The sequence below is a fragment of the Cyanistes caeruleus genome, chromosome 5 (genome assembly GCF_971803275.1).
Source record: "Cyanistes caeruleus chromosome 5, bCyaCae1.hap1.1, whole genome shotgun sequence".
NCBI lineage: Eukaryota > Metazoa > Chordata > Aves > Passeriformes > Paridae > Cyanistes > Cyanistes caeruleus.
In genome coordinates this window covers 9,110,475-9,136,502 of record NC_141705.1, presented here as the reverse complement: position 1 = coordinate 9,136,502, position 26,028 = coordinate 9,110,475, and the positions used below count along the sequence as shown (strand labels likewise).

Here is a 26,028-nt window from a genome sequence, read left to right as displayed (position 1 = left end):
ACTGTCTGCTCACACACAAAAAAGCTGCAAACTCATCTGTACACTTCCCCCTGCAGTTCCAGTTTCCAGCTCATGATGCTCCTGCACTGGTCCCCAGTCCATAGCCGTGGTCTCCACTCTAGCCCCCAGGACCATCCTCCCAGTCTCAACCTGCACTTCAGCCACTGCAGCACTGCAAACATCACCCAGATTACACCTTCAGCCCAGCCAGTGGACCGTGGTTCATACTTAGCTCCTCAGACCAGGGCTGCTCTGCCCTCGACCTGGTTTTCTAACTGGTTCATGTTTCATGTCCACCCCTTCTGCTTTCCAAAAACGTGATACAGAATCAAACCCCAAGTGAGAACATCCTTCTGCAGTTGCTGCATGCTTCATCCACCCAAAGTGCCAAATCTAGCTGCAAATCAGAGCATGGATCTGATGGATCCAATATTCCACCAGAAGCAGATCAAGGGCTTCACTGGAGCAGCAAGGACTCCACATAACAAGTCTTCCTGTCCACACAGCCCTCTATTTATAACATCTGACAGCTGTTGAACAGCAGGCTACATTGTTGCATGATGGAGGTTGTCACTAAAGTCCTGTAAAAAAAGATCCATTATTACAGAATGTACTGTAATAAGGCAAAGATAGCACAGCAGAAAGAAAAAAAAAAACTAAGTTTGTTTTAGAATAAAGACAAAAGTATAATGAAATAGCAAATTACTCATCAGTGTTTGGAAAGGCAGCTATTCCATATGTGTATAATATAAAGAGTAAAAACAAACAAAATACAATAAAAGCAGCTAAGAGGGATAAGCCAAGACCTTCAGGAAACAGCATCTCTTTAGTTTCTTTGGAGAAGAAATCAAGTGAGTTTCATTGCAGCTTTGAAACTACCCCAGCTCTCTCCTCAACGTTGTTCCTTGCCCTCTCTCCAGTGGCTGCTCCACATGCAGCAGGCAACGGCACCCCCAGGTGCCCAACACCCTCCAGCCCCTGCACTGCTCTCTCTCTGGCACTGGCTACCAGCCCATCCCCGCTCACAAGCCCACCTCTGCATCGCCCCACTGCCCCCACCCCGAGCAGGGCTTCACCCTCTCATCCCCACACCCCTCCTGTCCCGGGCAGTGCCTTTCTCCTTTGCCCCACACAACCCACGGTCCCAGCATCTGAGGGGCTTTGGTGTTCAGGATTATTTCGCCTCAAATCAGTGACTCCAGTGTGATGAAAAGAAGAAGCACTTGTGTTTCATCAATCCAATTGTTTTATTTTCACCTGTTAAGAGAACCCTCTGCCTACCAGCAGAGTTCAACATAGATAGGCAGACAGACTTGAATACAATTAAATACAAGAAAAATTTAACTATATACAACAAGACAGACATCTATGTAATATAAAGATTTTTTTCATTTTCTATGAGTTCTTGTCAATGTGAAATATTGCTGGAACTGAAATACATCAGACTTTTTCCCTTAAAGAAAAAAAACATGTAAGGAATTTCCAATTTTTTTCCCATGTACTGAGACATACTGTTTTGAGATGCACAAAATTTGTGGCACTTCACAGGGTACACAAAAGCTAAAAACTTTTTGTTATAGCTTATGATATCCAAATTTCAATTAGATCTATTTATTGAGACACTAACTCTAAAGTGGTATTTACATGGAGGAAGTTGTGCAAAATCATTTAGGCTATGGCTAGTAGACTGTGAAAGATGCACGGTTAAGTGACTCATCCTTATCCTCAAGTAGTAATCCCTTAAATCCTCTTGTGATCATTCCTTTCACACAGCAGCCACCCCAGGAAAACCAGACATAATTTACTGCTTCTTTGTTAAGCCACTGGGACAAAGTAGTTTCTGTGACCCTTATGGGTCTATACAGTTTTAATGTTGGGCTGCTACTCTTCACACAATTATACTTTAAGCATCAACTCTCTGCTTCTTGGGACACGAATGTAGCCATCACTGGCACCACAGTATTCTGAGATAGCCACAGTCCTTGGTTGTAATTTATCTTACCCATGGGAGCACACAGCAAGTACCTGTGTGTAACTCTGTAGGAGTCACCCTATTGCCACAACACAGAAACTCCATATTCCTGCTAACAGCACTGAACCAAAGCCAGTCCAAACCAGGGTGGGGAAAGTACTGCATTTCTTGAGACAGCCTTCATGTAACAAAATTCCCTATTACTATATTCAGAAATATCCTAATTAAATAAAAAAAAAGTCTACTCTGGGTTGCAAGGCAGCTGGAGACAGCTAATTTAGAAGAGCTTCTTTAATTAAAGGCTTCTTACAGATCCCAAGGTTAGCAAAGACACGTGTGTTATCAACATTAACTAAACACATCCTTCAATTGTGCTGCACCAGGGCACAGATAATGGTTTCTATAAGCAACCAACTGCCAAGAGATGGCCAAGTTTAATTCTGGAGTTTTTCATAGATGCACCTACCAAGCTGTAGATCATAAACCACTGATTTTAATTATCTTGTCTACATCAGCCTGTTTGTATCAGCGCACCCTGGATTCCACATCAGCTTGGAGATTTTAGCTGTAAGTTTAAAACAGACTCAGTCCTGGGGAAAAAGTGACTGGATAAGAATGCATAAACTAGTGTATTCCTGCCTTCTCAACTAGAGGAATTGTCTTTCCTAGGATATCTGACTTTGTTATTAAAACTGCATTTAAAGAAAACTGGACAACCCTCAGGGCAAAGGGAGATGAAACTTTTCTCTAACAAGCTGCCAACATTGCTACCAAATGCTTTTTAAAGCCTCCACTCAATAATGGCAGTACAGTTAATTTTCAATCCTATTCACCAGGCTACATCCAGTCAGATGTCAGTGTAACCACTGAGAACAGCAAAGTGAACACACTGAACTTAAAGCATTACACCAGGAACAGCTGATACAGTAAGATGATCTGTAGGTAGTTTGGTATTCAGCATACAGATGAATTTTCTTCTTGTTCATCACTAGGAAGCCTAGAGAAGACTGTATTCTTGATAGTTATTAGGAGAGAGTGTTACACCACAATTAAACGCAAGAGAGCATCTCATCATGTTAGAAAATAAATTCAGTGTTTGGATTAAAATACAGGAATTATTGGCAGTTAAAACAATTAAGGAATTATGTTCACATTGTACGTGCTGCAATGTGTCTATGTACTTGGGATCTCATGGAGTTCATAAAAACATCTGAATGTTCAAATCTTCTGTCCAAAATACATGACTGCTGGTTAACAGCAGGTTACTTTATTGCATAACCTTTGTTGTCAATTTAAGACTGATTTATGAAAAACCAACCCATCAGTACAGAACACTCTACTTGGGCAATAATATTCAAGAAAGCAAGAGTCAAGAGCTTCTTACAGGATGAAAAAAACCCGGTGTAATGAAACTGTAAATGGCTGATCTGTCTTCTGAAAGGAAACTATTCCATACCTGTATGTGAAGGTAGGAATAATTTACAAGAAAGAACAAAATATTCAAACTCCCTCATTCAAAAAAAGTAGAAGGAAATGGATTAACTGCTTCCTTCCTGGTCTAAGTTGCTGGTGTAGCTTAGACACTGTCATCGATGTAGCATGATAACCAGGAACATAACAAGAAGTAACTAGGACCATAAAAAAGCTGTCTAGATACGTTCAAGTTGGTCTCCAAAAAAAAACCAGTTTTATTTGGATTTGTGCACAACCTGCTGCTCTTTAAATCTTCAGAGCACTGAAAATATAACATTTCCCCCAAAATCCATTTGAGTCTGTCCTGAGAAATAAAAGTACTCATATATAAATGGGATGATATTGTCTGTGAGTGAGTTTCTTCCTGCAGGTTGGGCAAGAGTTGGCATTCCTAAGGGAATCACGGAGGCACTGACTGCAGAAGACATGGCCACATTTTGTTGACACAATCAGTCGTCCACTTTGCACAATCTGGAAGAAAAGAAACCACAACAGGCATTGGAAGTAGAGAATTCAACTTTGCTGGTTTAATACCATCACACAAACAGGACTTAGAATATCTGGAATTGTCCTTTACTCTTAGAACACTAAGGAACCTGAAAATCTTTTAGTGCCATCCTGCCAAGGGTTCCCTCTACCCCCACCACCAAGTCACTCAGACTAACAAATTACTATGAGCTTCAAAGCAAACTTTGCTTCAAGCCAGCTCTCTGTAACATCCCACCCCAGCCAAGTGAGTTGTGCTCTCTCCCTCAGCCCCTTTCTCCCTCACACCAAATATAAAGGATGACAGCATGTGGATCCTTACCTCTGAGTAGACATCCATGCAAATTGGACAGCTAACAGTACCAGACGGCCTTGTGGTACAGAGAACAGAGCAAGAAAGAACACAGCCATTAATTTCACTGCACAATCAAGGGTTACCCACACACAAAATGTCACGTCACCATCAGAGTGCACCGACTAGCCATAATGCATTACTTTTCAAGATTCCTGTGTATCTTTAACTGCTCAGTTTGTGGCATATAATAACTAGACTGGGTCTCCTTGTCCTAAAGGAAAGATTTTCCCTATGGGGAAGATGCACTCAGTCACCCTGGTCAAGCAGAACTCACAGCAGTCTTTTGCTCTAATCTCCAACAGGCCATCAGTGACAGCTCTGTAACAAAAGCACTGAGCTGTACCTTGGAAACGAGTCATACTAGAAAGGGAAGAGGCTGTCAGAAAATCCTCCGCTCCAATTTAGCAATAGCCCAGTAACATACACATTCCAAGAACTCCTCCTTATAAAAAGTAGGTCAGGAATACACTAACATGAGGAAATACTCAACCCCAAATTTCTAGTTCCGAGGTAGAAAGACTGACTCAGTGTCTGTTACTGAGCTGTGGTTACAGACGTGCCTCTGCTGCCTTCAGCCTCCAGGAAAGCAGTACTGCACACACACGTAGCAACAGCCACAGCATGGCTGCCTAGGGAACACAAGCCAGCCCAAGTGCTGAGTAGTATCAGCTAACAAAAACACGAGCTTTATAAACTAATCTCTAGTTTAAACCTTCAGAACTCTTTACCCTAGACACTTGGCTTTCTTACATCACCACCCACACTGAATCACAATTTTTTATTTATTAATCAAACATGAATAGAAAGCATCAGATGGCCTTTATCCCGTTATCTTCAATTCAAGCAGGGAGCACTACTAACATCTATCCCTAGTTTCACCTACAGAATTTAACTCCACTAATTCTCCCATTTTTACTCCTCAAATTCTTGAGGCACCAGCTATAACACTTCAGAAACAAACCACAATTGATGATAATCTTAGAAGGATGTAGAGTCCAACACTACAGATGGCCCTGGCTATCCCCAGCACCAGGAAGGACCCTTTTGTCAACATCAAATGCTGAAGCACTGAGTTCTTTCAGCCTTATCTACACAGAGCAGGAAGGTGCAATCTTTAACAAAGGAGGCTGAAGGAACAAACTATTACTTTCTTACATGATCCAATTAGTGGTATTTATTCTCTGAAGTACTTAACAACCAAAATTTAAACATTTACAACTCCACTGGCAAAGCACACTATGGATTAGAATAGCATAGGACTTTTCGGTAGCCTATTTATGACCTGGTACCCAAAAACTACATACTCAAGTTCTCTCCTACACTGCCTTTCAGTAATCCAAAAGGCTCAAAGCACATCAGCTTTACTTAACCCAGTATTTACCCTGCTCTCCACAAAAAAACCCCAAAAACAACAAAAACACTTTAAAATAAGTTTATACCACAATTCTTATGTACTTCTGATGGTTGGAGAGGCTACCTAGAATAGAGGCTAGACAGGGTTAAAACAATAAAGTAGGTATTTATTAAAAGGCCTTCAAAGGATAAACCTTGGGCAGTGCAAAGCCTTGCAGAGGCCACATCTAAGATGGACAACAGTCCTGAAATTCTCAGAAAGATACAAGTTTGGTCTATTTGCATATCAGAGGTAATTGTCCAATTATAGTTTCAAATAATGAAATCACATTTCCCTGGTTTGCTTCCCCCCAAATTCATTTTTGTTTACACTTTCCAGGACCCGAGGCAAATGGTGTAACCTTGGCTCCCATACCAGAAATATTGTTTAGTCTGAACAAAATGGGAAGAAAGCTAACTAGCATTCTATAGATATAGAGTTCAAAGTTACACACTAATGCAGTACAGACTCTGAAAAATGTAAAGCCAAACAGTGTCCTGGGTTGCAGTATATTCTATCACCATCCTCATGTACTGTTGAAACCAGGTGAGGCAGTGCTCCCTGCCTCCCCCCCCCCCCCCCCCCCCCCCCGGGCTACCTTCTGTTAATGGGCCCATCAATGCCCTGCCCCATGACTCATAGATAACTTCCCCCTGTATTGTCCCCTGTTAATGGGCCCACCACTGCCTTGCTGCATGACTCAGAGATAACTTCCTCCTGGACTGTTTTCTGTTAATGGCTCATCAAGGCCTTATCTCATGACTCACCATCCCATTGTGAGATGCTCCTCCCCGAGGGAGGAGCCAAGCATTCCATACGGGATATAAGCTGAGAATTCGAACACCACAGCAGCCCTTACCTACGGGACTTCCAGAGGACAGGAGCTACTGCTGGACTTTCAGCTGAAGACCAGACCCCCTTTCTTCCAGAGGATCACGCTTCAACAAGACCACCTCATCTGGACGACTACCATCACCCTAACAGGGTTCCAGGCTGTATTCTGACTCTGTCAGTGTTTTTGATATTATTGCATTTATTCTTTTTATCATTTTCCTATTAAATTATAATTCTGACTTGCGATCTCTCACTGGTTTGATTTCAAACTAGTACATATTTTGGCGCCCAACGTGGGGCATTAACCTGAGAGAAAGTCAGAATTGCAATTTCATATTAACAGAAACCTATCCACCATGGTGGTTGGCTTGTCTATATGGGTACTGTATCTTGCTCTCTATATTTTCCCTCACATGGGGAACTACTTGCCTGTTGTATTGCTCCTGTTGAGACCAGGGAATGGTATGAGAATTGCTTTATTGGTTTATTATGCTTATGGCATGATAACCTGTGAGGCAATGAATACCATTCGGAATATATACTCAATTTTGTTTGCTTGTCCTAGTCTGGGCTGCTACATCTGGGACCTTCTCAACAATCGCACCCTGCCCTTGGTGGGAAGAGTGGAGAGTGGTTTCTTCCAGCCTTTCAGGTCAGGCACAGCAGTTTTTAAAAATATTGAGTTCTCTCTGGATGCCAAGGACAGCCTAGTCTTGCTGTTTTGTTTTCTCTGCATGGCCTGCACCATGTACACCATGCTTAGAAACAAAGCACTGTTTGGTGTGGTACAGCGTCTTCTTGAGGAGGAAGAGAAAAGAACCAAGAGCAGAGCAACAGCATCCATGACCACACAGACTGCCACAGAGGAGAAAGGAACCAAGAGCAAAGCCACAGCGTCCGTGTCTACGCAGACTGCCACAGAGGAGAAAGAAACCAAGAGCAAAGCAACAGCATCCGTGTCCACTCAGACTGCCACAGAGGAGAAAGGAACCAAGAGCAAAACAACAGCGTCCATGTCTACGCAGACTACCACAGAGGAGAAAGGAACCAAAAGGGCCATGAGCACCTCCACACAAACAGTCACCGAACCAGAGCAGCCTAAACCGGTAGAAGTTGCCCCCATTCAGAAAAAGAAATCAAAAAGCAAATCAGTCTGCATAGTGACTGATGAGGGTGAGGCAGGACCTTCACACGCAGCGGAGGAGACAGAACCAGAGATTATCACTCGCTCTCTATCCCTAGGTGAGCTGCGTGACCTGCGGAGGGAATTCACCCGCCAGACGAACGAGTCCATCCTAACCTGGCTGCTCCGCATCTGGGACGCTGCAGCAAACGACACCATCCTGGATGGAAGTGAGGCCAGGCAACTGGGATCGCTGTCCCGGGATGTGGTCATTGACCAGGGGATTGGGAGAACCCAAGAAACTCTCAGCCTCTGGAGGCGACTGCTGACAAGTGTAAGGGACAGATACCTCTGCAAAGAAGACCTCCAGGTGCACCAGGGAAAATGGAGCACAATGGAACAGGGTATCCGATGCCTGAGGGAGTTGGCTGTGCTGGAGATCATTTTTGCAGAAGATGAGAGATTTCCTAAGAGCCCAGATGGTGTCCAGTGCACGTCACAGATGTGGCTGAGATTTGCACGGCTTGGACCAGAGATGTACTCCCGTTACCTGGCAACACTGCAATGGAGGGAAGGTGAGGACAGGGTGGGTGTCCTGGCCAATAAACTAAGAATCTACGAGGACACTGTCACTGCCCCGTTTCGCACCCATGTCTCATCTGTGGAAACAAGGCTGGCTGAGCAAGTCCGGAGCTTGATTGAAGAGGGCCATCAGAAACTAAAAAAGGAACTTAAGGAAGAAATTTACCACGTCTCCCCAGAACCAACAAGAGTCTCTGCTATTAGGAGTAGGCATTCCCCAGCCAGGGAGAAAGGATACACTCCACGAGGTAACCTCTGGTTTTTTCTCCAGGAGCATGGAGAAGACATGAGGAAGTGGGATGGAAAACCCACCTCCTCCTTAGCAGCCCGGGTACGTGAACTAAAAAGAGGGACAACTACCACAAGGAGCTCATCTAGAGCCAGCGCCGCTCCGGTCTCTTGTGGCCAGAACATCAGAAGGTATAGAAATGATGATATGAGTGATCCTCTTGAAGGGACATCAAGAGCATATTCACCGGAGGAGAGCAACGTGCACCATGACCAGGATTAGAGGGTCCCTGCCTCTAGCCAGGTAGAGGAGAGGGACAACCGGATCTATTGGACAGTGTGGATCCGATGGCCTGGCACATCTGACCCACAAAGATATACGGCTTTGGTTGATACCGGCGCTCAATGCACTCTAATGCCATCAAGGTATGTGGGAGCGGAACCCATTTCTATTTCTGGGGTGACAGGGGGATCCCAGGAGCTCACGGTACTGGAAGCTGAAGTGAGTTTAACTGGGAATGAGTGGCAGAAACACCCCATCGTGACTGGTCCAGAGGCCCCATGCATCCTCGGCATAGATTACCTCAGGAACGGGTACTTCAAAGACCCAAAAGGTTATCGCTGGGCTTTTGGGATAGCTGCTCTAGAGACAGAAGGCATCAGACAACTGAGTACCTTGCCTGGTCTCTCAGACAACCCTTCTGCTGTGGGACTACTGAGAGTTGAAGAACAACAGGTACCAATTGCCAGAGCAACAGTGCACCGTCGGCAATACCGCACCGACAGAGACTCTGTGGTCCCCATCCATACGATGATTCGTGAGCTGGAGAGCCAAGGGGTGGTCAGCAAGGCTCGTTCACCCTTTAACAGCCCCATATGGCCAGTGCGTAAGTCCAGTGGAGAATGGAGACTGACGGTGGATTACCGTGGACTGAATGAAGTCACGCCACCACTGAGTGCAGCCGTACCAGACATGCTGGAGCTTCAGTATGAGCTGGAATCCAAGGCAGCAAAGTGGTACGCGACCATTGATATTGCAAATGCGTTTTTCTCCATTCCTCTGGCAGCAGAGTGCAGGCCTCAGTTTGCCTTCACCTGGAGGGGTGTGCAGTATACCTGGAACCGATTGCCCCAGGGGTGGAAGCACAGTCCTACTATCTGCCATGGACTGATCCAGACTGTGCTAGAAAAGGGTGAGGCTCCAGAACACCTGCAGTACATTGATGACATCATTGTGTGGGGGAACACGGCAGCAGAAGTATTTGAGAAGGGACAGAAGATCATCCAGATTCTCCTGAAGGCTGGTTTTGCCATCAAGAGGAGCAAAGTCAAGGGACCTGCCCAGGAGATCCAGTTCCTGGGGGTAAAGTGGCAAGATGGACGGCATCAGATTCCCACTGAAGTCATCAATAAGATCACTGCGATGTCTCCACCGACCAACAAGAAGGAAACACAAGCTTTCCTAGGTGCCATAGGCTTTTGGAGAATGCACATTCCTGAATATAGCCAGATTGTGAGCCCTCTCTACCTGGTTACCCGCAAGAAGAACAATTTCCATTGGGGCCCTGAACAGCAACAAGCTTTCGCCCAGATCAAGCAGGAAATCGCTCATGCGGTAGCCCTTGGTCCAGTCAGAACGGGGCCAGAAGTGAAAAACGTGCTCTACTCTGCAGCCGGGAACAATGGTCTGTCCTGGAGCCTTTGGCAGAAGGTGCCTGGTGAGACTCGGGGTCAACCACTGGGATTCTGGAGCCGAAGCTACAGAGGATCCGAGGCCAACTACACCCCAACAGAGAAGGAAATTTTGGCCGCCTATGAAGGAGTCCAAGCTGCCTCAGAGGTCATTGGTACTGAAGCGCAGCTGCTTCTGGCACCCCGACTGCCGGTGCTGGGGTGGATGTTCAAGGGAAAGATTCCTTCCACGCATCATGCCACCGATGCTACTTGGAGCAAATGGATTGCCCTCATTACACAGCGTGCCCGTATTGGAAACCTGAACCGCCCTGGGATTCTGGAAATTATAACAAACTGGCCTGAAGGTGAGACTTTTGGATTATCTTCTGAAGAAGAGGAGCAAGTGACACGTGCTGAGGAAGCCCCACCATATAATGAGCTACCGGAGAGTGAAAGACGATATGCCCTCTTCACCGATGGTTCCTGCCGAATTGTAAGCACTAACCGGAAATGGAAAGCTGCTGTATGGAGCCCCACACGACGAGTTGCACAAGCTACCGAGGGAGAGGGTGGATCGAGTCAGGTCGCAGAACTTAAAGCTGTCCAGCTGGCTTTAGATATTGCTGAAAGAGAGAAGTGGCCGAGGCTCTATCTCTACACTGACTCCTGGATGGTAGCTAATGCTCTGTGGGGATGGCTGGATCGCTGGAGAAAAGCCAACTGGCAGCGCAGAGGGAAACCCATCTGGGCCGCTGAGATTTGGCAGGACATCGCCGCTCGGGTGGAGAAGCTGATCGTGAAGGTTCGACACGTGGATGCTCATGTACCCAAAAGTCGGGCTAATGAAGAGCACCGTAACAATGAGCAGGTGGATCGAGCTGCCAAGGTGAAAATATCACAGGTGGATCTGGACTGGCAGCACAAGGGAGAATTATTTTTAGCTCGTTGGGCCCATGATGCCTCTGGTCATCAGGGACGAGATGCAACGTACCGATGGGCTCGTGAGCGAGGGGTGGACCTTACTATGGACAGCATCTCACAGGTTATCCACAACTGCGAGACCTGCGCTGCAATCAAACAGGCCAAGCGGGTGAAGCCTCTGTGGTACGGTGGAAGATGGTCCAAGTACAGGTATGGGGAAGCCTGGCAAATTGACTACATCACCCTTCCCCAAACCCGCCAAGGCAAGCGCTACGTGTTGACCATGGTGGAAGCAACCACTGGATGGCTGGAGACATACCCTGTGCCTCATGCTACTGCCCGGAACACCATCTTGGGCCTGGAAAAGCAAGTCCTTTGGAGACATGGCACCCCTGAGAGAATCGAGTCAGACAACGGGACGCATTTCAAGAACAGCCTCGTAAGTACTTGGGCCAGAGAACATGGAATTGAATGGATCTATCATATCCCTTATCATGCACCAGCTGCTGGGAAAGTTGAACGGTGCAATGGACTACTCAAGACTACCCTAAAAGCACTTGGTGGAGGAACCTTCAAAAATTGGGAAGTGAACTTAGCAAAGGCCACCTGGATGGTTAACACCAGAGGATCCATCAATCGAGCTGGTCCTGCCCAGTCTGAACCCTTGCACACGGTGGATGGAGATAAAGTCCCTGTGGTACACATGAGAGGTATGTTAGGAAAGACTGTTTGGATTAATCCCACCTCAGGCAAGAGCAAACCTACCCGTGGGATTGTCTTCGCTCAAGGACCTGGTTGCATTTGGTGGGTAATGCGGAAAGATGGGGAAACCCGATGTGTGCCACAAGGAGACCTCATTTTAAGTGAGAACTGTGTGTAAGGTTCCATTGTATATATATATATATATATGTGTGTGTGTGTGTGTGGAGTTTAAGGAAGGTACTGATTTGGAATTATGTAGATGGTAATAGAATAAGGGGTGGATTATGTCCTGGGTTGCAGTATATTCTATCACCATCCTCATGTACTGTTGAAACCAGGTGAGGCAGTGCTCCCTGCCTCCCCCCCTCCCCCCCCCCCCCCGGGCTACCTTCTGTTAATGGGCCCATCAATGCCCTGCCCCATGACTCATAGATAACTTCCCCCTGTATTGTCCCCTGTTAATGGGCCCACCACTGCCTTGCTGCATGACTCAGAGATAACTTCCTCCTGGACTGTTTTCTGTTAATGGCTCATCAAGGCCTTATCTCATGACTCACCATCCCATTGTGAGATGCTCCTCCCCGAGGGAGGAGCCAAGCATTCCATACGGGATATAAGCTGAGAATTCGAACACCACAGCAGCCCTTACCTACGGGACTTCCAGAGGACAGGAGCTACTGCTGGACTTTCAGCTGAAGACCAGACCCCCTTTCTTCCAGAGGATCACGCTTCAACAAGACCACCTCATCTGGACGACTACCATCACCCTAACAGGGTTCCAGGCTGTATTCTGACTCTGTCAGTGTTTTTGATATTATTGCATTTATTCTTTTTATCATTTTCCTATTAAATTATAATTCTGACTTGCGATCTCTCACTGGTTTGATTTCAAACTAGTACAAACAGTTAAGGCATCTCTTCAACCTGCATAGTCACATAGACACCAGATTTCATTTCCTTAGTCTAACACATTGCAGCAGGATTTACTCTTTCTCTGCAGAATGGGGTCTTTACTGACTCAAACAGGAAGACTCCCATCCCACGTGCAAGCATACCCATGAGACAGAACAAGAATTGACTGTAAGAGCATAACCTTCAGGATCACCTCGCAAGTATACCTAGGGAAGGACAGCAGCTGCTTTGAGAAAGGCAGCAACTGGCACAGTATGTAAAAAAGGCAGGGAAGGCATATGTATTTTTACCAGAATTTGCCAGTCTGTTGCCTGCCAGTCTTGTGATACCAAACCTCATGGACACCAATGGAAGTATTTTATATGTAACGTAACTACTGGAGCTTTGTAGGAAAAGGAAATGCAATATTTTATGAGCTCTGGCCTGTGACTAATCCTCACTTCCTTGACATACCCCATACTCATCTTTAAGGCTGAATACAAAGCTGTAGATCTGTTTTGGGCTGGCTTTTCATCCTGAAGTGAAAATGGTATCACTTGACTGTCATGCAAAATGGGATGTCATACTCATTAAAAGGGAACTGAATAAGTGAAGGCTTCAAAGAAAGTCAGGTGATGACAAATACAACTTAATCTTGTCTCAAAAGAAGCTCAACTCAATGTTTGGTAGGTCATGAGGCATACATACTTAGAACCTGCAGTTTCCTCTTCCAGTGGTCCCAGCTCTCGAGGTGCTTTATCAGCCACATACACATCATTATCTCTTGTTTCATCTTCATCATCACTACTGAGTACACAGCTGTCTGACTGTCGCTGGCTTCTTAGTCTGAGATTTCTCCTTTGTCGTTGGTTCTCTGTAATTTAATTTTGTTAAGTTAGCTATACTATTATTTCTCTCCCTGGAACTATCCTTCAAATGCAAGAATAGATCCTATTCAGCTGGGTTAAAAGCAGTCTTAAACAAACTGATTTCCAAATATTAAGGCTGAACATGTCCAGACATTGTGAATATTCTGCTACATACTGACACAAAACACTTGCTCTCTTCACCCTACAAACAACTAAAGCTTAATACTGAAGGTCCTCAGTGTCACACATTCCACGTAATTATACTACTTGTGAATTAATCTTCCCCATAAAGATACTTCTTCCAATCCTTACAGACAGAAACTGCTACAAACTGCAACAATTGCTGTGCTCTGGAAGCGAGAGGACTGAACTCGAGTTTCCCTCTGCAACTCCAGCATCCACGTAGAAATAATCAAGCTACTAGTCAATGAAACAACAAAAAAAGTTGCAAAATTAAAACCACTTCCTGCCTAAGTGTTCAGCTACTACTTTTAGTGCTACTACTTTTCGACTTACTCTTGCTTCATTCAGAGCACAGGACAGATTACATTCTAGGTAAGCAACTGACAACATACTAATACATCTCCAATAATGTAATCAGAACCACGTCTGAAAGATGTAAAACATGAACTTCTTTAGACCTGTAACTATTTTAACATCTAAAGCAGAAAAACAGTTAATACTTCTCACTGCAAAATTAGAGGTATGTTAGACTACTGAATACTATGAGCACAAATAATTTTCTTTTAATTTTCTTTACTTCCTTCACTGCAATACAGGTTAAACAAAACTTCTGACTTTTTTTTCATTCACAACCCATATTCTAGTGCTAAACAAATTTATGGTCAACTTGGGGCTTAAAGAAAATCTGTCTTTAGAAAATAAGAAAAAGTATTTAGAGCAGCTTTTGATATATTTTATTTCAGATACTTTCTACAAGCTCTGATACTAACAGAGACTGGATTCATTCTCTAAGGCACTGGCCAGATGCTTTAGCAATGTCCTTGGCCTTTTGCAGTTTCCATAAATGTTGCTCAAATTCATTGGAAAATGCAAACAAAATAATAATAATTATTACATTTAGGAGAATTCTGTAAGAGCTGATGGAGAGATGGGGATTTCAGACGGCTTTTCTTTATAATGCTGTTTATTCCAGAGACTAGGTAACAGCACAGGGTTGTGGGTCGGCCTACAGCTGCAGGCTACAGGCAAGCCCTGTGTCCTGAAGCCCCTTTGGTTCTGGTTACAATGCATTATATCTCTTTCTTTTGCTGTGCATATTATTACATAACAACCAATCTGCATCATACACAATACTTTTACATTTACATATAGCCTATCAAAACTACTAAAATTACCAAATTATGTTAGTGACTAACTAATCATCTGAGTTAGTAATTACATGTTAAGCTTTGAAGCTTGCTTTGCAGTGGAAAATTCTTTTTGCTTTGGTAAAAAACATCTTTCTGTCTGCATATGCTTTTTCACTTGGTAGCAAACATGATTTGTTTGAAGATCACATAACCTGCTGGACTTCAGCCATAAAACTTCCTTCTAACTGACTAAACCTTTGCTCTAAACCTTCTAACCTGACTAAACCTTTGTTCTCTCAGCTGTTTCAGCAACAACTATCCCTAAAAACATCTTTTTATATATCAAAGCTTGCTTTCATTTCTAGACAATCTTCTGCTAAACATTCATATCCACAAAACTTTTCTGTTAAATTCTCATCCTTCCCAACAGAATACCATTATCAGTTTTAAAATGTCAACTCACCTTCAACAATCTTGCATCAATACATATGGGAAGGGAGAGAAAAGAAAATACAATTAGGCTTGTTGTGCATCTAGGCATGACAGTTCCAACAAAACAAGCTAAAAGTGGTAGGCTTATTTTGATTAAGAATATTAAAAGTAGTATATTAAATGCATTACTGTACAGAACTATGTGGATGTTGATAGTTCTGCCCCCACTGCTCCAAAGGGGTAGAAATACAGGTAACTTATGAATCACCTGAATCCACTCCTGCCTGCTCCCCCATTTTAGTTCCATGCTTTAGGGTTTTAGGTGATTCTTTCCCTTTTTCTCCTCTAACAGGCCAGTTCAGCAGTGATGTCCATAAACACTTCATATAATTCCAGCTGCTGAAGAAACCAAATCCCCAGCCTGCTCTTGGTGGAACTGGAGCAGGGTAAGCACAGATTTTGTTGTTAAGTTTGAGGCCTTTCCTTGCAAAAGCTCAGGCACAACCCCAGACAGAAATACTCCCTATGCTATTCCTGTTGCTTGTTTCTGCTTGGCACAGCAGCAGCAGCACCCCAAAACTGAGGGAATAAACAGCACTGTCAGCTGGATCAAAGACTATTCTAGCTTTCAAAAGAGCAGAAAAAAAAAATAATGTTTTTAAAAGACTTCTTTGAGTATTAATCTGAACTTCTTATACTTACTCTTCTTTCCCTTGGCTTTTTCTTTAAATCATTGTCTTATAGGGCTATTAGAAAAAATTCTTCACTGAGAGTTGTTAAGCATTGGAATGGGCTGCCCAGGGCAGCTTGAAGTCACCATCCCTGGAGTTATTTCCAAGACATGCAGATGTGGTGTTTATGGATATGGCTTAGTTGTGGGTTTGGCACTGCTGGGTGAATGGCTAGACTCGATGATCTTTTCCAACCCAAACAATTCCATAATTCTACCTTTAATACATCTAGAAAATCTTCACCCATCAACTGCATCTCTTTATATTACACTACTTATGACTGATTCATATAAAGTAGGTTCTGGAGCAAAAAGCTATTTTATACTACCCTATCACTAACAGCAAGTGCACCTCCAGAACCTTTTTGTTATCTGTAATACAGGACCTTCATGCCCTCACAAGCCAACTCTGAACTTAAAACTTATCCTTAAAGTCAGATTCTATCAGGCAACACACAACAAAACTAATTTGACTACAATATTTAGACAAGTGTGCTATTCACTACTTACCACAACAGAGTCATTGTGAGTTAGGTCTACGACTACAGGATCAGAAGATTCACATGTGAGATCTACTACTTCTTCACCAGCTGAAAAACAAAGTTAGAATCAAGATCAGAGACTGCAGAGGAAGTAAATTGCCTGCCACAGTGTAACACCCTGAGATTCAACCATCTCCAGTCCATCTTCTCTTCAGGAATGAGTCCAACATTTCACTCAAGCTTTGCCCTCAGCAATCCACAGAGAGCTTTTCCAGTCCTGTTTTCAGCAAGCTGAAATGCAAAAGAGCAGCTAAGCTCCTCACATGGTTCACATGTTGTTGTTGGATGACAACAACAGACAATTCATCTGACACAGGAGAATGTTTATCCCACGGAAATTTAACATGAATCACATAGGATATAATAGTACTGTGCTGTGTATGTCCCCTTGAGGGATAGGGCAAAATTAATGATAAAAAGTTTTCCTTATCTTCAAACTTTGTGAGTTCCCAAATTTAGTTTGTCACTCTGTATAGTGGCAGCTGCTGTAACTCCCATCTCATCTGAACAAACACACAGATGTTTGAGCAGCTCTTGAGGACCTTTCCTGTGCAACTCATCTATCACTAACAGTGAATGCACTGTAGCTCAGTAACCAACCAAACCAATTTTCAGTTGGCTTGTTGTTTAGCAATGCCATCCTAGGCACTTCCTAAAATCATGTCTCCCTTCTTCTCCAGTAAACAGCCTAGAAACTGGCAAAGCACATATTCAGTTGGACCCAAACCCTCCAGAAGTACTTTCTGTCCTTATCACTTCAAAAGAAAGCTTACCACTTTCTTCAAGTTCTATTGGTTCTGCTTCTGAAGCCATTTCAGCAGTAGAAGCCATAAGCCTGTTTCTTTTTTGAGCTTGCCTAGAACTAACTGCTCCTCCACGGCGCTTCCGTTGAGTCTAAGAGAGAAGAAAGAATCAGCATTTTCTGTGCAAGCAATATTAACATAGCCCTCAATTTTGCAACACCAAGGAAAGCACACAAGGGTACAGAAAACACTCCTGGAATGGCTGTAATGCTCACCAAAAGATGGTATGGATTATTCTTACCTGAATTGATTCCAGCAAGGAAAAAACATCAGCCCAGATACAGATCTCTTACCAGCTGCCTCTCCAAGAAAAAGCTTATCACGATGGTTTGCAAATGAGAAACTAATTCAGAATTTATCAGATTTTGCTGAAATCGTGAGCATTTTGGTACTACTGCTAGCACCTAGAGTGATTAAAAATCTTTACTGAACTTATATGAAGATTCCATATACTTATGTTCCTGTGTATTAGCTATAAACTCCTAAAACAGTTTGCAGAAATACAATGGAAAACATGTTTCAAGGGTCAGGTTTGCATTGAGTAGCAGAATACTTACTGTGCTCATAGTGTTCCTTGATCTAAAACCACTGAAAAAGTGGTACAAACACCAAAAAAGTAATGGCAAGGAAGCTACAGCTATAATTTCTGTAGATTCCTTTACGTAGCTCTCTGATAAGAACTCCAGGTTTCTCAAGTTCAGAGGATGCTGTTCTTCCAAACCTATCAAAGAGAAGGGAGAAGGTTAGCTGCCTGCAATGCTTGTACTCTCCAACACCCCCTGCTGCAAGATTCCCATTCCTGTGCCACCAGTTTCTGCCAAAGTCAGAGGAGAAGAAAGTCCACAAGTTCAGTACCTGCAGCGGGGCCTGAAGCCTCGTTCTCACCCATGAACTAAAGACCTGAAAAAGTGAGTTTGACAGCAAACTCAAAGAATATTAAGCAATCCAAATGACAATGAGCTAAAAAGCAACTGAATGATACTCAAGGCAATGTCTGTGGGCAGGAATCAGTGGGAATTTTGTCATAAACAGCCATCTTCAGAGAACCTAAACTCTAGATGAGCAGCTTTCTTATGCAACCCATCTCCAGATTCCAACAGCTGGGAGCCAAAAACAGCTTGAGAGGAATTTAAAGCAAGTGAAGCAGACAACTTTTATATTCAAGATACTTGCTGATGTGCAGGAGAACATGAATTCACTGTAGCTGCTCTGTTACCTGCACATGTGCATGCCCAGCCAAGGAGGAGAGGTGAAAAGCATAAGGACAACTCTGTGTAACTGACTGAAGCTCCCATCTTGGAGCCTGGCTGTGGTACAGTTGTAGTTACCACCTGTCCAACACACAGTGTGGAGCTGGGGCTGGGCACAAGTGTACACAGTGGAGGGACCAGGAAAGTAATAACCATGTGTCTTGGGGGACTGTATGGTCCTGTATCCCCTATAGATATCCCAATATCCACATCTGCTCTGTGCTCAGGTATGAGTCCTGCAGCTTCAAGTTAGAGCCGAGAGAGGGGGGGAGAAGTAGTGGAATTATTTTGGCACCTGTGTTCAAAAACACAGAGATAAGCCTCTTAGTTTCTCCCAGCTCTGTACTTTCTTTCTCCAGGGCGAGAGAGAGAGAGAGAGGGAGAGAGAGCGAGAGCTGAGGCAGTAAGTTTTTTTCCTGGGACTGTGGCTTCTTCTTCTGGAACTGTTCAGTTTTTCTTGGGTCAGAAACACAACATGGCCTGGCCCCCCGCCCCCAGCAGCCTGGAGGGGACCATGATGCACCCCAATGCCAGAGAGAAACAAGCCACACCTACAGAAAGGACTCTGAATCTACCATCTCAGAGCAGTGAGAGGTTTTATTATTTAACATTATTCATTCTTTTTTTCATGCCTGTGAGCAATCCAACTGTTAAATAAACAGGGTTTTTTTCACTTTCTCCAAGGGAATTCCTTTTGAATTTGTGGGAACCTGTGGGGGAGGGGTTGCTAAAATCAACCTTGTTAGAGGAGACACCCTTTTGGGATGTTTCCTCCTAAATTTATCCAAAACCAGGACACTACGTTAAACAAGAACTGCTGAACTGTCCCCAGATCTGACTGATTTTTGCCACATAGAACAGCACACACACTGTAGCCTACTCCCAGATGGGGAAATGTGTGAACGTGCAGTGGGATGGAACAGCATTGGTAGTCAATCCTAGCCTTCAGTTAAAGGAAACCTGACTGCTCTTTTTCCGCTTCAACTTATGCTATTTCTTAAATCACTTTCTTAAGAGACTCATTAACACTGAACTATGACATTATTAAAACAAAATACGCTTGATAAAAATGCTTACACTAAATTTGGTATTTATTACGAAGCCCAAAGATATATTTATGTATGGTTTTAAGCAGCACAATACATCACTCATCAATTTTCTCATATTTTATCATTTTAAAACAGGCACAAAAACCAAAATGAAAGTCAACATGCCTTTGTTTTCCCCCTAGTTGAACCACATATGCCAGACTTAGTGCTTAGTGAGTCCACGGGCAAAAGAGGTCTCATTTTCGGAACTATTATGTGTAACACTCACTCCCACTTTTTTTTTTTTTTAAATCTAAACTGACATGTTCATCTTTTCTGGTAGATAAGAAATAGTCTTATGTTGTCACCTGGGATGTTGAAGAGTCAGGCTACTAGCGAAGGCAGACTGACTTCAGTCTCTTGGTTCTTCAATGCAGGACTCACCCATGCAATCATTTCTGTAACATTTTGCATCCAGCTAATGAGAATTCCCTTTTAACATTTCATCCCACTGTTCTTAAGGTCTAGATTTCATTTCACTTGTTAAGAAAGAAAGCTTCTCAGTGAGCCTTATCAACTTTCTTGGGAATATCCTATTTTACTCACTTTACTGAGTTTCTGGGATAGAAGATAAGAACTTTTAAAACCAGGCCATGCCTAATGCTGCAAGCATACAAAAACCCAACCAAACAAAAACCAGAAGAACAGAGAGACTGTTCTGTGAGCATATTTTCTAGGTGCTATACAAGCTCCTAGTTCCATATGACTATTATTCATGGGTTTGGAGGTTTTAGGAGACCAGGGGAAGAGGGAGGGGAAGGAGGAGACATAGCACAAGGGATGAGGGATGGAGGCAAGGGAGAGAGCCATCCCTAAACCTTACATATCTGCTCTTTCAAAATAATTGCTTCAAGACAAGTTACCATCTTCACTGACCAGCAACAAACAAAATGAAAAATTACTTAGGTAAACCAGTTTTTTGCACACAGCAAGAGGATGAACAGGACTGAGCAACAAATGAGGTATATTAAGAAGTTAGGCCATTAGATTATTTGTAAGTCTTTTATAATCAAGAAAGCCAAGAGACATTTTCCTTGCTTCTCCTCAGATATTGAATTGGAAAAAATACCTGGACATTAAAAAGCTGGGAAATCTTAGTTAGTGCATACACCTGACAAATATAAAGGAACAAACTTTATATAAGCTTATTTTAAATTATAAGTTGTCAGAACTGTTTTTAAATAGACTCTTTCAGAACAACAATACTGACATACCTGCACTGCTGAAAGACAGCAAAAAATAAGCCTACTGTATTCATCAGGCAGCATAAGTTTGCATGTAAAATACCCAGAAGGTTTCACAAGACTTGGTGCTTTTCAGACTTCACACTGAATACAACCCAGTGCAATGGTTTCAGCTGTGATGACTCCAAACAAAAACTTGCACTGATTCTCTTTGGCTATGAGTGACTTAAAAGCCAAAGGAGAGCTGTAACAGAAGAAAAAATGAAGCCAACCAACAAACTTAAAGTTATGGTGAAACCTGAAGTAACACACAATAGAAGACATGTTCAGACCATCCTATCCACTTTAAATACTGTAGTAGTTTAGATTTGCCAATGCAATAAATACCCACAGGGAAGCTCATCACTGAAAAAACTACCTCAAATCATCAGGTAGATTAATCAATATGGCTCATCTCAGGAGAGTACTGTTCACTAAGAAAATCAGACTGCTGGAAATTATTAAGACTCTGGAAGAAGTCTTATGATCCTGTAACATTTTCGTTTTGTAAGAACAAACCTTTTCTGAGTGGCTATAGACTTCCACATGTTATTGGCTTACTTGGGGAAACCTCATTGAACATCAGCTGCCCAAACATTCTGAAAACAAAGCAGAGTTTACTTTCTTAAATATACCACAGATCAAGTTTAGTAACATACAGGAACAGGGTATGCACACTGCATATTAAGAGATTGGCTAATTTCAAATAATTCTTTAAAATTCAAAACTGCAGGACCACTTAACAACCAAGTTTGTTACACAGGACTGGACAGCCCAAGTTCATGATAAGACCTATAACACCCTTCTTCCAGCAGTCACTACGAAACCAGACAGCACCAAGACTCCCAGGAGTTGATAATAGAAAAAATTACTGCAGCATCCTCCCCCGCCTCAATCCACAGACATCCAGTGACCTCAGTCACAGCTTTAGCTGCAGTTATCTGTGAGACTTGCAGCAAGATGCATGCAGACATCAATTCGAAATTCTAAAATTATGACCTTTTAAAAAGAAAAAAAACTTTTCTTTGTGTAAAAACTTAGCAGATCAACTTAGCAAGGCAATAAATACTTTCAATTATAACAGATTTTCTATGGCTTCACTGCAGGATGGTACAGTACCAGGCCACTTCCCTTCCTGTCATATGCAGAGTTCTGCACATGCAATTATTGCTCCTAAGCAGTGCTACTCTCAGAACAAATAGCATTTCAAAGACTACAAGTACCAACTTTTCTCTGTACCTGAGAAAAATGAAGGTCAAGCTATTTAAATTAAGAATGTTTACACTAGGAGTGGTAACTACTGCTATTCATCATTTGTCTTGTTTTTTCCTCTACAAAAAAGTCAACATTTTCACTGAGTTCAAGCTGAGCTAATTAAACATGTTTTAAACGCTCAAAAACAATTCTCTAGAATACTGGAAACTGTCTGAAGCAAGAGATACACATTTTCCCTGTCTCACTAACACAGACAAGACTTAAGTTCATATTCATCCTAAACATGACAAATACACTGAAGTACCTACTTAAAGAAACCAATAATGTCAGTCCAAACACTGGGAATGGGCAAGGCACAGCTAACAACACATTTGTATAACAATCATATGTTGAATTTGTTGAAGTGGGATATTTAAATGATGCCTTAAGTTATAGTTTTATATTTTTCAGATCCTGTACTGGCTTAGTGTATAACTCTGAACTTCATATACAGTGCTAGTAAGCTCTCATAATAGTTTGGTCAGACAAAACAATCCTTCCAGGCCTGAAAACCAACTCATCATCACAGCCCCAGGCCCAAAAATTACAAACAAAAGTAAATTGTGGGGGAAACAAACTGGGGGAATGTGACTCCATTACCTGAAGCTGTAACTGGACAATTAACCCCTGATATGTAAACAGACCTAACTTAGATCTGCCCAAAAAACTCCTGACTGTCCTCCATTTAGGATGTATCCTCTGTGAGGCTCTCACACTGCCCAAGGTGTATCTGTTAGACACCTTTGATAAATACCCATTTTATTCCCTAACTCTGTATAGCCTCTCCTCTAGGTAGCCAGTCCAAGACATCACTGTGCCTTTAAGACTTTGCATCTCGTTTCTACTACAAATGTTTTTGTACTCCTAACAAGATACAATGTATCAAAGATGCATCTGCATAACGACATTTTTGTCTTTAGAAGATGCACATACCAGGCACAAAGCGCTAGTCTCAATTTTTTTTTTTACTATGCAGAACACTAATCTTTCACTCTTTTAAACCTTCCTATCCTGTATTTCCAGTACTTTTAAAGATGCTCTCATTTTCTCAAATGCACTACACCAACTTTAGTGAAAAAAGAAACTGAGTCGCTGTTCCCCAAATTAGGTAAAACCTTCCCATACTTAAAGACCTTGGTGAGAGGCACCATAGAAAGAGTAAAGATGAGAGATAACCAGATATAAACAGATACATCAGTCTGCCTGCTCTAAGCAGGCAGCTACATCTGCAGAAAAATACATGTTCATGAATAACCTAAAAACCCCAAAACAATTCCAAAAACAACCAAGAAATCCAACAAACAACCAAACCCACCCACAGAACAAAACAACACACTAAACCTTTTCATTGGCCGTATGTCCTATTCCAGACACAGAAAAGAAAAATGGATACTGGCCAGAAAAGCTCATTGCTCTTACTTGCACAACTTTCTGCGAGAGACGCCACAATTCACTTTCGATAGTCCCAAAACCAGAACAAAGCAAAAAAACTAGTTGAATCTTTCCACATCCTGTAAAGAAGTGCAGGTGCGGGCTGAGGTGGGCGAGGAACATTCCCCCCACTCCTGCTGTCACACAAAATGGGAGGGCACAGCGACAACTTCATGCAGCTACATCCACCGAGCCCCGGCGGAGAACAGGGAAGACGGGACAGGACCGGCGATAGCCCAGCCGTGCTCGCACCTCGCCGCTACGGCCGCCCGCCGGTTCAGGGCAGGGCACGGCAGAACCGCCGGGGCCGACCCGCGAACCGGGCGGCGGCGGATCCGGCCCCGGAGCACCCGGCCGGGCCGGGAAGGGCGGACCCACCACGCAGCTCTCGGCGGGGGCTGTGGGGGAGCGCCTCGGACAGGGCCGCACCCAGGAAAGGGGCTCGGGCACCGTCCTCAGGCCGGAGCGGGGGCGGCGCCGGCCCAGCCCCGCGCACCGGCAGGAACGGCCGCATCTCCTCCGCTCCCCCCACTGCGGCCTGGAACGGCTGCTTCCGCTTCCCCTTCCCCTTCCCTTCCCTTCCCGTTCGTGTCCCTCACCTGCCACCCTGGACCCTCAGGCGACCGGGAGGGACGGACCCGCTAGCGCCGCTCCCCCCGGTCGAGTCCCCGGCCCGCCGCGCTCACCTCAGAGCCGGCCGGCAGCGGCGCACGGCAGTGCCCGCCCCCGCGCGCTCACCATTGGCAGAGCCGCGGCCCTGAGTTCTCCGAGTGGCTGATGCGCACGTCAATCAGATCACGACTTGCCGACCGGCCCCACCTCCTCTGCTGCCGCGGGGTGTGCTGGGAGTTGTAGTTCCGTGCGGGCATGGGGCCTGTGCGGGGTTATCGGGGCCCGCTGGGTTCTTTCGCCACCCCTCGGGAAAGGTCTCCTGGTCCTCGAGTTACTTCGGCCCTGACAAACCCTGAAAGGGGCGGCCGAAGCCAATCCGTGCTTTTGCTGTGTTCTCTGGAGCTGGAGTGTTTGTGAGCTTTTGGGGTGGTGTTCTCCACCCCCTCCCCCATCTCTGGGAATGTTTCACAGAATTTCAGAATCGTTGAATCAATTAGGTTGGGAAAGATCTTGGAGATCGTCAAGTCCAACCAGTGACTGGACACCACCATGTAAACCAGAGTGTTATAAACTGCTCATGCAGAAGAAACAGTTAATTGAACTGTGTGGTTGTTACTGCACCTTGGAAGGAGCCAAGTCAGCCCAATCTAGTTCCTTCAGAAACATTGTGCAGCTTTCATACCAAGGGCAAAAAACAACACTGTGTGTGGAAGACCACCAAGGGTTCCTAGAGACCCTCGAGAGACCCCTCTGAGGCTCACTGGGCAAACCCCAGCAACTTCATATCTAACGCTTCTCTGATTATGTACACCACAATATAAGGAAGATATTAAACTAATAGAGGGTATCCAAAGGAGGGTGACAAAGGTGGTGAAGGGCCTTGAGGGGAAACTGTCTGAGGGGCAGCTGAGGGCATTTGGTCTGTTCAGCCTGGAGGAGACTGAGAGGACAGAGACCTCATTGCAGTTAGAACTTCCTCATGAGGGGAAGAAGAGGAGCAGACATTGATCTCTGCTCTTTGGTGAGTGACAGGATCCAAAGGAATAGCATGAAGCTGTGTCAGGGGAGGTTTAGGTTGATTAGAAAAAGGTGGTGGTTGGGCAGTGGAACAGGCTCCCCAGGGAAGTGGTCACAGCCCCAAGCCTGATGGAGTTCAAGGAGTGTTTGGACAATGCTCTCAGGACATGACGTGATTCTTGAGGATGGTGCTGTGCAGGGCCAGAAGTTGGGCTCAATAATCCCTGTGGGTCCCTTCCAACTCAGCATATTTTGTGATCCCTGGATAATAAACACATATATTATCTTAAGCCAAGCATGAACATTAGGCCAAATTACCCCCTGGGCATCTGGTGCCATAATAAAGTAATGTCTGCTTCTTAACACTGGTTAAGGAGTTTTATTCTTGATTTTTGCTGATAATACCATGGCTGTGTCCAGTCTTCCCATAAACACCCCAGTGATGGTGACTCCACCACTTCCCTGGGCAGTCCATTCCAATATCTAATCACTCAATCTGTGCAGAAATTATTTTTCTCAGTGTGTTTCCAAAAGACTGAGCAAAATTCATCTGAATGAACCATCAGCATGGGAGATTGTTACCTCTTACCCATGGAATAATTACTCCAGATCCAATGTCTAACTCATAAACATTTGCAGAGGCTTTTCAAGGCCTTCACCTTACTATCAAAAAGGGTTTTCCCCAGCAGTTTTACCTTAGTGCAATAAGCAGCTGTCCTTCTCTGGATTCTTACTGTCCTGTGCCTGGCAATTGGGCTATTTGTAGATGAACTGGTAGCTTGCCCTAGTGATTTGTCTTCCCTTCTCCTCCTCTGGGTGCGAAGTGCTGG

General features: G+C 44.1%; 1 protein-coding gene and 1 long non-coding RNA gene across 9 annotated transcripts in view; one reads left to right on the top strand and one right to left on the bottom strand.

The window, feature by feature from the left end:
• Positions 1-1,228: 1,228 nt before the first annotated feature.
• On the bottom strand, positions 1,229-24,864 carry RNF4 (ring finger protein 4). 8 transcript variants are annotated; one of them, XM_023925623.2, is made up of 8 exons: positions 24,256-24,327; positions 17,881-18,044; positions 17,294-17,414; positions 16,489-16,568; positions 15,280-15,289; positions 13,343-13,508; positions 4,254-4,302; positions 1,229-3,916 (listed from the first exon to the last, which is right to left on the bottom strand). In XM_023925623.2, the coding sequence occupies exons 2-8, from the start codon at positions 17,887-17,889 to the stop codon at positions 3,767-3,769; spliced, it is 585 nt and encodes a 194-aa protein (XP_023781391.1). In that variant the 5' UTR covers positions 17,890-18,044; positions 24,256-24,327; the 3' UTR covers positions 1,229-3,766. The 8 variants fall into 8 exon arrangements, with proteins under 8 accessions (XP_023781391.1, XP_086745120.1, XP_023781389.1 ...); XM_086888994.1 differs by having other exon boundaries at positions 24,169-24,281; XM_023925621.2 differs by lacking the exon at positions 24,256-24,327 and adding an exon at positions 23,558-23,921.
• LOC147652917 (uncharacterized) overlaps positions 24,404-26,028 on the top strand; it is a 38,113-nt gene continuing 36,488 nt past the window's right edge. The window contains exon 1 of the long non-coding RNA XR_015286818.1: positions 24,404-25,202. This is a non-coding gene — a long non-coding RNA (uncharacterized LOC147652917). The remainder of the gene's footprint in view (positions 25,203-26,028) is intronic.